Raw genomic sequence first — 13760 nt, 5'->3', positions numbered from 1 at the left:
CGACCGTTCGTCTCCTTGGGACACCAACGTTGGTTCCTATCGGTGATGTTACTCGCAACCGGACTGACTTTTGTTGTTTCATATACTTTTATTGTCCACAATGTCTTAAGTTGTATCAACCGCGGTGTGGTTTATCTTGTGTAAAAATATTCAACATCAATAAACCGCAGGCGATCGTGCAACGAAGACCATACAGATGGGAAACCAACGCCATGCCTCTTTATAGCGCATCTACCCCTGCTTTACACTTGCAGAAAGACATGTTAGGTCCGAAGACCGAAAACGCTCAGTGATCGGAAAAAACGGCCACATCGCGTTTTGGCTGCCTTCGAACGCACAGAACACGTTTTGGCTGTTTTTAAACGCTCGCAACGCGTTCTGGTAACTGTTAAACAGTCGGAACGCGTTTTGTCAATTGTTGAACGCTCACAACGCGTTCTTAATGTTCGACTTGTATTATTTGCCGCTTTCTACCTGCGTANAGAATTATGTGCGAAAAATGTGGATTACATTTATGTTTAAATAAAGATAATAATTGTTTTAAATTGTATCACCAAAAAGAATAAAAAATTGTTGTTTATATAGAAAATATAAGTTATACGAATACATACTTTATGTTCCATTTGGGAACAAAATTTTTTCTTTGTTTGAATAAATATATTTTACAAAATAACCTATGGGTGTCTCATTTCTTTCTATATTTATGGCAAAAAAGAAAGAAAAAAATTTTTTTTCGAACTTTCAAATATACCATACAGTAGAGGGTTAAAACGCGGTTTAACATTTATATTATCATAAACCTTACAGTTTTGATAACCCACAAAAACTCTATTTTTATTAGATCTTATGTGTTTGTAGATTTCAGAGGACACTTCTTTTATTGTTTGTGAAATGATGAAGTACAACACAGTCAGATGCTAGATTTTTGCCTGCCTCAAGAGCTTTTTGGTCCATTGTTTCAAAATTATCTATTCCAACAGTTTTCATCCTTGGCTTTTTAATCTCTTCTCTCTCAATTTTGCATATAGTTGATAATTTTTCTTTTAGAATCTTTTCTGCATCAGTAGCACTTTGTTCATTTATACAGTTTTTTTTGGTTTGTATAGTTTTTTCTTCTTTCTTCTTCTTTCTTGATTCTTTTTGATCAGGTAGTGAGTGACGTAAGTTTTTAAATCATTTTTATCACTTTGAACTTTCTTCTTAAGTACTAATTTTGAAATCGTTTTTGGCTTTTCTTTTTCAGTAACTAATACTTTGGCATATTCTGGTCTGTCTATCTTGTCGTCAGACTTATTCAAGTTATTGCTAGCAGTCTTGTTAATCTAAATTATTTTTATCTTTTAATTCCACAACTAATTTTTTAAGTATTGAATTTTCGATCACTAATTTTTCCATTTCGGTCTTAAAAAATCATCTCTCTCTGAGATTAAAAAAACATTGCTGATTCTTTTTGTATTTTTTAAATTTTCAGAATCACTACGATGATAAACATTTTCACAGATCAAGCAAACCACAGTTGAAACTTTTGGTTTCGAGTGACATTTATAATAAAAACCACGACTGACGTCGGGACAAAAATAATTAGCCTTTATAAATCCTATTTATTTACAAGTTGAAAATTAATTATTAAATCTGTAATACAGATGATTTTGTATGGAATTGAAATAAAGAGAGAATTAAAAATCTCGGCAGCATTGGACAACACAGTTGAACTAGAATATTCTGGAACAGTTCGAACTATTAATGGAAAGGGAAAAAGAGATTTTAGTAAAACCAAAACTTACAATTGTTTGGAAAGTAATTGTATGCAATAAATATTTGTTTGAAGTCAAAAAAATTTCAAAAGTAATAAATTAAGTTACGCATGGGTTACTAGTTTCCAATTACATATGAGTATTTCATAGTAATATACCAAACAAATTTTTTTTTTCTTTCTTTCTGAACAATTTACGGATTCAAGTGAATTAAAACATTAACTAAGAAGTGTCGGTCGCTGGTTATCTGGCGCAGGAGATCGTGAAGGTGATCGAAAAGAGCGGACAAAAAAAAATAATTAAAGCTTTTTTTCACTCTTCAAAAAATAACTTATTTAATTTCAAAAATATTTTATAACTATTTGAAATTAAGTTTAAATTTATTATTATCGAGACATTGTTGACATCTACCTCTGGCCGATGAACTAATACAAGGGTACAAGTTATCATCCAGTAAAACTATTTTAATGACCCAGTCATTGTTCATAGCACTCGGGCATTACTGCAATTACCAGTTGTACAACTTAGTATGGGTATGAATATGTGAGAATGCCATTTGGGTTGAAGAATGCACCACAACGTTCCAAAGGATGATGGCCGAGGCCCTTAAGGAATATCCCTATTAATTCGGCGATATCGTCATCTCTAAAAGTGTACATGATTACACTTTAGATCTTAAAAAAGTTTTTGAAAAACACACAAAAGTAAATTAGAAGGTTTGATTGAAAGAAAAGCGAAATTTTGAGGAGAGAACCCTATCTAGGCCACGTAATATCTACTGAAAGTATAAAACCCAACCCCGAAATTCCCACAAAAATCAAGGAATTCATTTCCAGAACTTTCAGATTACTACCGCAAAATCATTAAAGGTTATACTAAAATTGTATTTCCCTCTAAGTGTGAAACCTGATAGCAAAGTAAAATAAAAAAGATTCAGATTTTATAGAAGCCATACAAAAAGTTAAATGTATAATTTCAAATGCATCAGTACATACCTATCCGGACTTAAATAAACTGTTTGTAATAACAACGGATGCCTTAAATAAGGCTTTATGAGTAGTTTTGTCACAAGATAAACACCCCACTTTGGTTTGTTGGGATATGGTGTTGTTACGGAAGAAAGGTTTAAGTGCGATTAATGCACCCGCAACCTTGTTGCGGGTGCTGTAATATGGTGTCGCTAGTTTAGGCATCTGTCAAAGACGACGCCTAGGCAGGCGACGGAGCTGCTCCATTTAATTGGGCGGTTTTTGGTGTCGTTAATAGAAAGTTTCCATTTCCGATACCAGTTTAGGAGTCGTGGCAGAAACCTATTGATTCTTACTGTGCATTGGAGAATGCTACTTGAACAGTTTATAATGGTAATGTCGTCAGCATACGGAGCAGTCAGAATTGAAGTGTGGGAGGGCATGTAAGCGCAAAACATTTTAAACAAAATAGGGGATAGTTTGGAGCCTTGTGTGATACCGGCTGTGACGGGTTTCCTGGCAGATAGAGCAGAGCCAACGCAGACCCGAAGGCTTCTGTCTGTGAGAAAGAACCTGATAACCCCAACTAGAAAGTATGAGATGTTAAGGGCGATGACTTTGGAGATAAGGCCATCGTGTCAGACTTGGTCGAAGGTGTTGTGTATTCAATCTTTTAGTTGCTTCAAAGGGTATTTTATAAATTTAATGTATGGATGATCTGTAAGTCATCTGGGCTAGACGCTAGAGCATGTGTTGGTTTGTTTATATTATTCGTGCTCAGGCTTCGATGCCTTCTTAAGTTCTTTCATCCTAAACATAATCCTACATATTATTGGACTTTTGCATTTTCTTTTAAAAACCATTGTTCAACGCACTGCCGCATCAACTTGCTAACAGAAGGAATGTTGGACGTCACGATCTGGGTGGATTCAATTGTGAAATCGAAGTCAAGAGAGCTGGCAAGAAGGGAAATGCCTTTTCTATTACTATATCGGCAGCCCCAAGAGACGTGCTTGGCATTGAGATCGCCTGCGACGATAGTCGAGACGTTTGGTGGGAGTAGAAGGGTGAGTTTTGAAAGATCGTCTTCATCTGGTGGGGAGTATAGTGAGATGATTCTGACAGGGCCGGAAGTTGAAGTGATTTCAATGCCAACTGCTTCTAAGGAGTCTATAGCCAAAGAGATAGCCTTGTGTTTGATAGAATTCCTAACGAGAATGGCTACGCCTCCGCCGCCGGAGGTTTCACGATCCCTTCTGTAGGCTGTGAAGTTTGGGACAAAGAGCTTGAGTTTTTGAGATAAGAAAGTTTCGGTGATACAAGCAACACCGATTGACTTTTCCTCAAGGAAGTGCTCGAATTCAGTCACTTTACCTCTAATGCCATGGGCATTACAGGTAACTAGACGAAGATTATTTGGGTGGGCTGTATTAGACATAGATGGGTGGTTAGAGGACGGCGTCTAAACTGGCTACCATTGTCTGTACGATAGTCTGGATATTATCCTGAAGGGACAGAGTTGCACCTGATGTTGTAGCGGTGTTTGGGGTTGGGTTGGGCTTACGGGTGGGTGGTGGTGGATCTGCTCTTACGGCCCTTGCGTAAGACATTAAGAGGATGTCCTTACGGAGGCAACAGGCGAGCGGGCGGTTGCTTGGATGCTCTTTGGAGCAACCGGGATGGTGGTGGCCTTTTTGGGGCGGCATTAAGGAACGTCTTTGTTTGCTTTCTTAGGCTCAATTTTCACGTTGAGCCTGAAGATCTTGCCAAGCTCGAATACTGCCTTGGACTTTTTGTCCGCTCGATCAAGGCGAACGGACACTAGCGGCCAGATTTTACCACCGTTAGACATGCGGTGAACGCCACGGATAGCAAACCCTTTGTGAGTCAGCTCAGATTGAATATCGTCCGTTGATATGGACTCGCAGACTCCGTGAAGGACGACGTGAAGGTCCCTGTCTTGGCGGAGCTGGTTGGTAGTAAACTCGACGTCTGATTCGACGAGGAGAGATGAGAGGCGGCGGAAGTCCTCCACATAGTTGAGATATACTCTGATGTTGTCTGCGGTGTTAACTGCCAGTCGGGCGGAAATATCGTGGTTATCCATGTCACGGAGAATTTTAGGCCAAAGGGTTTCTTGGCGGATAAAAATTGTGGGAGGATCTGCGGCACCATGACCAGCAGTTTCGGGCTCGGACTCGTCCGTCGACGTCGCAGAAGATGACGACGAAAGTAAAGGCGTTTACCTTCGGCGTTTGGTTCGACGTCTGTTAACTTTGGTAAAGCCGTCGACGGAGGTGACAGAAGTTGTCTTCGACGAGGCAACTACGGACCTGACGCTGGAAGCTGGCGGAAATTTTAAAATGGCATGGATGCGCGGTGGCAAAAGTAGGCAGTTTTAGGTATAACGATTGCAGCCCTCTTTCTTCAGTATTCCTATCAGGGGCGTAGATTAAATATTTAAAAATAGGGATCAGTAAGCAAGTAATAGACAAACAAACAAAAGAACTAATTTTTGATGTTGGTGACAGTGATAGAGATTCCCATGATGACAGTGAATGTGAAAATTAACTATAAAACAAAAGCAATAGGTTTATTTTTTCTTTTTGGTAAGTTATATTTCTACATTATTTTCAAGCACGCTACTGTCCTATCTGTATTAATACTATAATTTACGCCTACTGAAAGCTTATTTGTGTATCGGTTCCAAGTGACTTACCCAAATAGGTCATAAATGGGCAAGTACCTGCGCGACCGCTCGCCAGCTTCCTTCGTCGGACCTGTACCTGAGAGGACGGGGCGGTGATAATAGCGGTGGTGCTCGGCACGATGTCTTCTGACATGGGAGTGGGCGTGGCTAGGTCGTCAGCATGCTGACGGATAAACGTACCTAAAAGGGTTAGGTTTTCCTTCAACTCGCCGAACAAAACGATGGCGTCGGCGAGGGCGAGACCCTAAAGAGTGCAGAACCCTTGGGGAGAGCCATTTCTGAAATGGCAGGCGTCAGAAGCGAAAAACGCTTTTCGGTTGTACGGGAAAACGACGGTTGTTTCGTTAGTTAGCGGGTTAATGGGAACGAAGAAGTTAATGGCAAACTGGCAAAGATACCTTCCTCTTTAGGGTAATCTCCAATATTGTCCTAAATCTATGGACATCCTATTATCCAAAGGTTTCACCATGTTTTCCAAAATTTACGTTTGTGAACCTTTCCAATCCCCAGACTCCCAACCTTTAGAATGTGGCAAATGCTTCACATTTGGCCACAACACCGCCTCCTGCTCCCAAAAACAACCATCCTGTTACCGCTGCGATGGTAATCAACCCTCCTCTTCCTGCACTTCTTCCCCATCATGTTCCAACTGCAAAGGCAAGCACCTTGCCTTTGACTCTAAGTGACCCAAAAGATCTTCACCAAAGTCCCTGACACCTTCAAAACCCGCCCCAATCAAGTGTGTCGCTCCTCCGGCTGATGAAATGTCGGAATACGATTCATCATCAGAAACCAACGATAGCACTCCCGAACTCAGACGCTTCACTAGGGTCGAGGACACTATCAGATTTACATCCCTACGTACACCTATCCATAACACCAATCACCTCACCTCCAGGATACTTCCACGCCTACATCCTAACCCACACCAATCGATGGCTCATCTTCCCCGTTAATTAACATTCGCGGACCTCCTTCGTAAAATTAACACGTTATCACGCACATTCACGCTATTCGCAGGCGTACCCCAAGGCACAGTTCTTGCGCCACTATTATCTAACATACTTTGTCATGACAGTCCACAGCCCCTCGATAATTCAATAAGTCTAGCTCAGTACGCAGACGACACCGCCTATTGGGCATACGGTATAAACACAAATTCATGTAACTCAAAAATTAATCTTCAAATCAATCAACTCGAACTGTGGCTCAGTAAATGGCGTATAAAAACTAATCCAAACAAAATCCAACTCATTCGATTCAGACGTTCTAATCTCGTCACCAAAAAATCCCTTTCAACGCGCCACATAAATGTTACATTACTTAACACTCGACTAACACAAATAAAATACTTAGGAATCACACTAACACACACAATGAACCCACACCAGACTTCACAAACACACTGGATAAAGTAGGAAAACGCGCTAACTTAATCCAGCACTATCACTATCACTAACCACAGCCACACCATCGCACAAACACAAAATACTCACAATCGTGAGGTGTTTCATACGTAAAATCGCGAGACTAAATAAATTCTTTCCTACCGACACATTATACGATAACATTAATATCACACCAATCCCCACACACATAAACACACTACAAACAAATTTCACTAAAAGAGCCATCGAAAACACCAAACCCATCGCAACAAAAACGCTATCCCACATACCCCGAAGGAAAACCAAAAAAAAAACAAAATCCCCTTCCCCCCTTACAAATTATTGGCAACCACTCCCGACCTCCCTGATGAATACCTCAATTACCTGGATAACCTTCCCAGCTCCTTAAAATAACATACACACACACACACATACACAAACGCATTCTTAAAAACACAATCACATAAAACTGAACAACAATTGGCTGAAGAGGACCTTAACTGATCCTATAACGGCCTGAGGTAGAAGGGTTTTAGTCGATATGTCCGAGGACTTTTTCCTCGGGAATCCGACAGTACCCAGTCGTACGGACGGCTGGGTGTCTTTTGAAGATTTCCCCTCATCCACGAAAACAAAAAACCAAGGCGAAGAACATCGGGGAAGGGTACAGCGTCCAGCCAACGATAGTAGACGACTACCGCGTCGAGAAGGTTGCCAACGGCCTTGCCGGATCGACCGGCCCATCCTAGTACGCCTGATGGTATGTGCACAGGACATTGTATCCCTATTTAAGCAGGTAAGTAAATGGGTATACAAAGTAAAATTGCAAACTCTTTACAGGTCTTATTCTGGAACGCCAACGGTCTCCGGGAGAAACGTTTCGAGCTTGTCGATCTATTAGAACAGCTTTCAATCGATATCGTTCTCGTAAGCGAAACCCACCTAAGGGAAGGTATAAATGAAAGCTACCAAAGTACGAATTATGTCGGACCGACCGAGAGAACAGGTTAGGGTGCGGCACAGCTGTTTATGAAAAGCTCTCGCTCAAACACTATCCCGTTACCGTGGCCCCGAACGAACCACTGGAAACGACAGCCGTTGAAGTCGAGACGACCAGAGGCCTCATCCGTCTGATAGCAATTTACAGACCGCCCGACCGGACGCTCACCGCACAGGAACTAGACGCTCTACTATCAACAGACGTAGCAACAACTGCGGCTGGTGACCTCAACTGCAAGCATCCCGCCTGAAATAGCCGCAGGACCAACAGCAGTGGAAGGGTTCTGTACCAATACGCAGACGATGAACGTAGCAGTTGTCGGACTCAACGAACCTACGTTCTACCCATCGAACGGCACCGAAACTCCGGACGTTTTGGACATAGCCATCATCAAGGACGTCGCTCAAAACTTCACGCTGTCAATGGTAAGTGACCTTTCCTCTGACCACAACCCTGTTCGTCTGTCCTTAGGCACCGAAGAAAATCACACTGAATACCAAAGAAAGTCCACCTGCTGGACCGCATTTACCGACCATCTTCAGGAAAATTTTCCTACGATCAAGGTAATACGGAACCAACAGTACATCGAAAAAGCAGTCGACACCTTAACAGCCGCAATACTGTCGTCGCTGGAACTGACTACAAGAACATATACGACATCGAGGATCCCAATCTAAGTACCGGACACAGTCGTTAGACTAATTAGGGAAGAGAATAGGGCTTGGCGTCGATGGCAACGCACCCGGAACCCGGAAGACCGTCCGGTCTCTTCCGAGATGAACCGACCCGTAACCGAAGTAAAGGACGCCTTACAGGACTACCACAGCGAGCGGTGACAGGTAAGGCTCACTAACGTTGATCAGGTTCCAGGTTCCCTGTGGAAGTTAGCAAAGTCGCTAAAGGGCCAATCTCGCAGCGTCCCGCCTATACATGGAGAACGAGGCATCGTGTACACACCAAGCGAAAAGGCAGAAGCGTTCGCGGACTGCCTAAAGAACGCTTTCCGCCCAAATGACGAAGACCGCATCGAACAAATCAACCGAGACGTCGGAAGGAGAACTGAGAACGGCACACGCTGGATTTATAAAACCAACCAATCCCACGCACCCGGGAATCTACTCAAGGCCGCTATCTCCAGAAAAGCTTCTGGTCCCGACGGAATACCAGCACGAACTCTAAAGTCTCTACCGGAAAAAACCATCATGTCATTGGTCAATATTACTAATGCGATATTACGTTTAAGGTACTTTCCAACGCAATGGAAAACCGTGGACGTAGTTTTGTTTCAAAAGCCAGGAAAACTCCCGACGTCCCCTCAAAACTACAGGCCCATTAGTCTTCTACCAGTCCTGGGGAAGATCGCCGAACGAATCCTGCTGGCCAGATTGCGCGAAGAAGCTTCACGAAACGACGCGGTGCCGGCAGAACAGTTTGGTTTTAGGGCCAAACAATCGACTGTGCATCAGGTCCTGCGATTTTTCTGGACGTCTCCAAGGCCTTCGATAAGGTATGGCACAACATGCTAATCTTTAAACTTTTTTGTGCAGGTTTTCACCCAGGTCTAGTTATAACTAATGCCTCGTTTCTCCGAGACCGCAGGTTTTATACGCACTCTACACTGCAAACACACCAAGGACTGCAGGCACGACGCTTGCCCTCTACGCCGACGACACCACTGTGATGACCAGGTCCCTAGCACCCCGCTTGGTCACCGCACGCCTGCAGCAAGCCGCCAACGAGTTGGAGGAGTGGTGCAGGAGCTGGCGTATAGCGGTTAACACGAAAAAGAGCAGCGCGCTATTCACCAAAAGAGGACAGAACCCGACCGGCCACGTCACCCTATTCGGCCGCCAGATCATGTGGAAGACCAAAGTCAAGTACCTTAGTGTCAAGCTAGACCGCGGAGTAACTTGGAACCATCACACCCACTATGGCGTTCGTAACGCATCGACAGCGATGTCTCTCATTTACCCGCTACTGAACCGAAGTACTCAGCCTTAATAACAAACTGCGGTTCTACACATCGGTTATTCGACCGGTGATGACGTACGCTGCTCCTGTGTTTGCTTGGGCAGCCAAGACACACTTAAACAAACTTCAAGTTGTGCAAAACAAGGCACTAAGGCTTGCTACGGATGATCCTTGGTTTGTTTCGAACGAGACAGTAGATAGGCTATGACAGTTCGGCCTCAAAATCCCATGTATTTTCTTATGAAGGTTCATTTTCGTCCTTTTTCGAGCGTTTTACCCCTTCCACTCCTACTCTGACGTCAGGGCCGTCAACTATCATTGACAGCTGGCATTGTCAACCATCTTTGACAGCTGTCATCGCCGGATATCTTTGACATCTGTCATTGCCGGCCATCTTTGACAGCTGTCATTTTCAGCCAGGGCTTCGCTCTGCTACTATCGTCTGCGACTTTGAATTTTCCGCTATCTTCGCTGCAGTTTGTCCTCTCTCCACCAGATCTCTCGCCGCCTTGTTGCGACATTTTTTTTTTCTGAAAAAAAACTGTGAACAGAGTTCTGGTTCGATCCAAGGCAAAACAGCTTTAATGCTGCTAGACCGACGTGTTAACCAACCGACTAAACATAGAGTCTTCAGTGCAACGGTAACATAAAAGTAAATATTGCACACCGTTGATGTATTTACGCTAACAATACGCCGCGCGTGCGAATGTTTGCGTGTATATGTGTGTGTCTGTGTGCGTGTGTGTGTGTGTTTGTTTGTAAAGTGTGCGTGCGTCTGTGTGAGAGCATCCTAAGCGACCTTGATCGAATTATAAGTACAATTGGCGGCTATCTGCTATGTATGTATGTACCAGTATGTGTATGCATGTGTACCATGAGAGTAGTTATAATTAAAGAAGCTTTTGTTTTTCGTTTACCTCATTGCTAATGAATGTAATTAATAATATTTATTGACCTTGAATGTTACATAATAAAAATTTATCGTTTAATGTGCAGTGAGCATGTGTTGGTGAAACGCAGTATTTACACACTAACGTAGATAGACACATGCAATGCTTTATTCATATGTGTAAGCGTATAGATATTCGTATTAAGTAACGGAATCTATAAAGAAGAGACGAATAATTCATTTGCTTTTATTAAATAAGTGTTTGATATACAACGGATGGTTGACTAAACAGGTGACTTATTATTATTACCATATATGATTAGAACAGCGAAAATAAATTAACATTACTCATATACACCTGGTATTTACCTATGTACATCAAATTTGCTTTACCTATACCAAAAATTAACTTCTATTTTCCTAATATTAATGCCTATTATTACACTAATTACTTTGTTACGATAGGAAAACAAACCCGGACTGTGCCGTACAGTTTATATTAAGTATATACATATATTCAAAAACTTGAGCTTAACAGCTAAAAACAACCTATTCTAAGGATTCATCGCCGTCGTCCTTAATGAAGTAATGTCCCCAGGGAAAGGTCTCATACGATCCCTTAATTAAATACCTTTTATCGTCGTGGGGATTTAACGCGATCTTATCTTGTGTTATGGAAAAAACTGCATGTTTTTCGGATCTTATTAAATTTTGAGAAATGTATTTAGTTTTAAAATTGTCAACACATTCGACGAAGTCGTCGAGCGTAATGACCCGTTTAATAACAGACCTTTTAATACCTTTAATCTTTTTCGTCAAGCCGATTTCTGTTCTAATCGCGTTGCTATTATTTACAGCCTGTTTAACGGCGTACATTTTCGATCTCAGACCGATAAATAATTCAACTGGTACGCCGTTAAACTCGTCTTTCATCATACCTAAAACTTTTTTATTTACCTGTGGGATGTTGTACTTGTTGTCTTGCGGATAATCGCTGGTATCAAAACGTGTATGACAGTCACGCTGTATCACTTCGTATATGTCTTTATTACGAATTTCGTATATAAGACTGTCGGTGTCGGTGTATAAGACAGAGCAGTCCTCACCAAATTCCGGCAACATGTACTCATAATGGAAATCGTATATGGTGGTTTTAGCAAGATCCAAAATCGACATGCCAACGTATATCGGTTTATTAAAATACACCTCTGTCTTATTAAGTTCAATGGCGACCAAATTTTCGTTGAAAATAGTGGCCGCCTTAAACTCGGGTTTTGCTATAAGTGCCTCAGCCCCATAACGCCCGTTCCATTTGCTTACCAATTTTACAACAGATCGCTTCCTAATGTTCTCCATCGTTTTACCAAATACAGCATTGTTCATAAGCTTGAACAAGTTCTTTTCGAATTCATTCGTAGCCGCCTGACGCAACGCAGTATTCATGTCAATGTAGGCTCTAAGCCAAGGAGATTGATTAAATTTTAGAGCACGATGAATTTTGGTGATGATAAGCCCGTGCTTTATTGCCTGTTTTAATGCACAATAATGTATAACGTATCGTGTCTTATCGTATAATGTTGCCAAAAGTTTACTACCGGTGTTACAATTGGGAGGAGCATTATGCTCAGGACAGAACGGTAGGTCTCGATGTAGATCGTGTAGATGCCGTGGATATGTAAGATCCACCTCGAGTAAATACCCTACATTTGAAGTGTCCGACACAGTTGTTACGTCAATTGTATTTGAATCTTGAACCCACTCGAAACCGCCGTATGGTAAATACTGACTCATGGCCCACCCATACTGATTATTGATATCGAAATACAGTAGAATTCATTTATAACGACGTCGCTTATAACGACTAACCGTTTTTAGCGTCGATATTATTTACTCAAGTTCGGTTTAATAGTTAGATACTGAGAAAATGTAACCGTTTAGTGCGACTCCGGTTTGAGCGACAAACCGTTTATAGCGACCATTTTTTACGATAATTCGTCCGTTTAAAACGACGCGCCGTGTTTTGTTTCAATTTAGGTAACGAATGACCAATACCTCGGCCCCCTCACTTTCCCCGCGCGCTTCACCGTTCAATTCTCCTTATTGGCGCGCATAAATCACAGTTAGTGTTTGTCACCTGTTATGACAAGTTCATAAAGCGCCATAAAATGAGTTCTGTGAAGAGAAAGTGTTTTACAATTGAAGAAAAGAGTGCAATATTACACAGATTAGAAGCTGGTGAATCAAACGCGACCCTCGCAAAGGAATTTGGCGTATCTCATTCTACAATAATAACCTGTTTGCCACAAAAAAAGCCGAAGGTTAGGTTAGGTTAGGTTAGGTTCACCCAAAAGTTTGTTTTAGCAATTACCATACTAATTTGTTTAACGTTTGAGTTTAAGTGTTTTGTAATGCTTTTGGATATAATATATTTACATATTTTTTGGTTGAAGTTTATTTATTTAGTAGCTGCTCTTAAACCTACTGTCGTTTTAAAAGGCCACCATTTTTTTTAGAAAATTGGAAGACGAAATTCTTTTTTGCATTTTTTCCCGTCTCATGTGACCTTAATTTAACCGTTTTCAAGAAAAAAACACATAAAATACAATGAGAATAGTTTCAGGGTTATATGGGTTAAAGCTATGGTATAGATACTGCCAATCAAGAAACGACAGTTTCTGCTTTAACTCCAACTGCACTAGATTTTTTGCAGGAACATTTTAATAGGGGCGTATTTCATTATACACTCAACTGCTAAAGGTCTGCCGTAGCCTAAGTTTTAGGACCCTCACTTGCTGAAGACGTTGGAGTAAGACGATTCTTAAAGGTCGTTTTTGATTTGAGATCCGATCTACCTAAGTACAAAAATTCCTGGGATCTTTCACTAGTGTTAAATTATTAAAAAGTCAGGTTAACCACAACATTTCCTTAGAAGATATACGAGGGTGGATTGATAAGTTTTCGGCCTAACCAAGAGATGACGCCACTAGGCCTACCTTGAGGTGACATTCTATAGTACCATCCTTGGATAGCTTGTAGCTATAGTTTCAGCCCGATCTCCTTGCTAGTGTAGGTTTGACAGC

At 41.5% G+C, this 13760-nt stretch overlaps 1 protein-coding gene across 1 annotated transcript; it reads right to left on the bottom strand.

Annotated features, from left to right (window-relative positions):
• Positions 1-11229: 11229 nt before the first annotated feature.
• On the bottom strand, positions 11230-12123 carry LOC112905741. Its single transcript, XM_025978765.1, has one exon. It carries the CDS (start codon positions 12121-12123, stop codon positions 11230-11232), a length of 894 nt encoding a protein of 297 aa, XP_025834550.1.
• Positions 12124-13760: the final 1637 nt, after the last annotated feature.

The sequence above is a fragment of the Agrilus planipennis genome, unplaced genomic scaffold (genome assembly GCF_000699045.2).
Source record: "Agrilus planipennis isolate EAB-ADULT unplaced genomic scaffold, Apla_2.0 scaffold290, whole genome shotgun sequence".
NCBI lineage: Eukaryota > Metazoa > Arthropoda > Insecta > Coleoptera > Buprestidae > Agrilus > Agrilus planipennis.
Note: the sequence above shows the minus strand (reverse complement) of the source record. Positions and strands in the feature narration are given on the sequence as shown.

Bases quoted from the DNA above. Each gene is read 5' to 3' on its own strand.
- LOC112905741 (XM_025978765.1), bottom strand. From the start codon at position 12,123: ATGAATACTGCGTTGCGTCAGGCGGCTACGAATGAATTCGAAAAGAAC.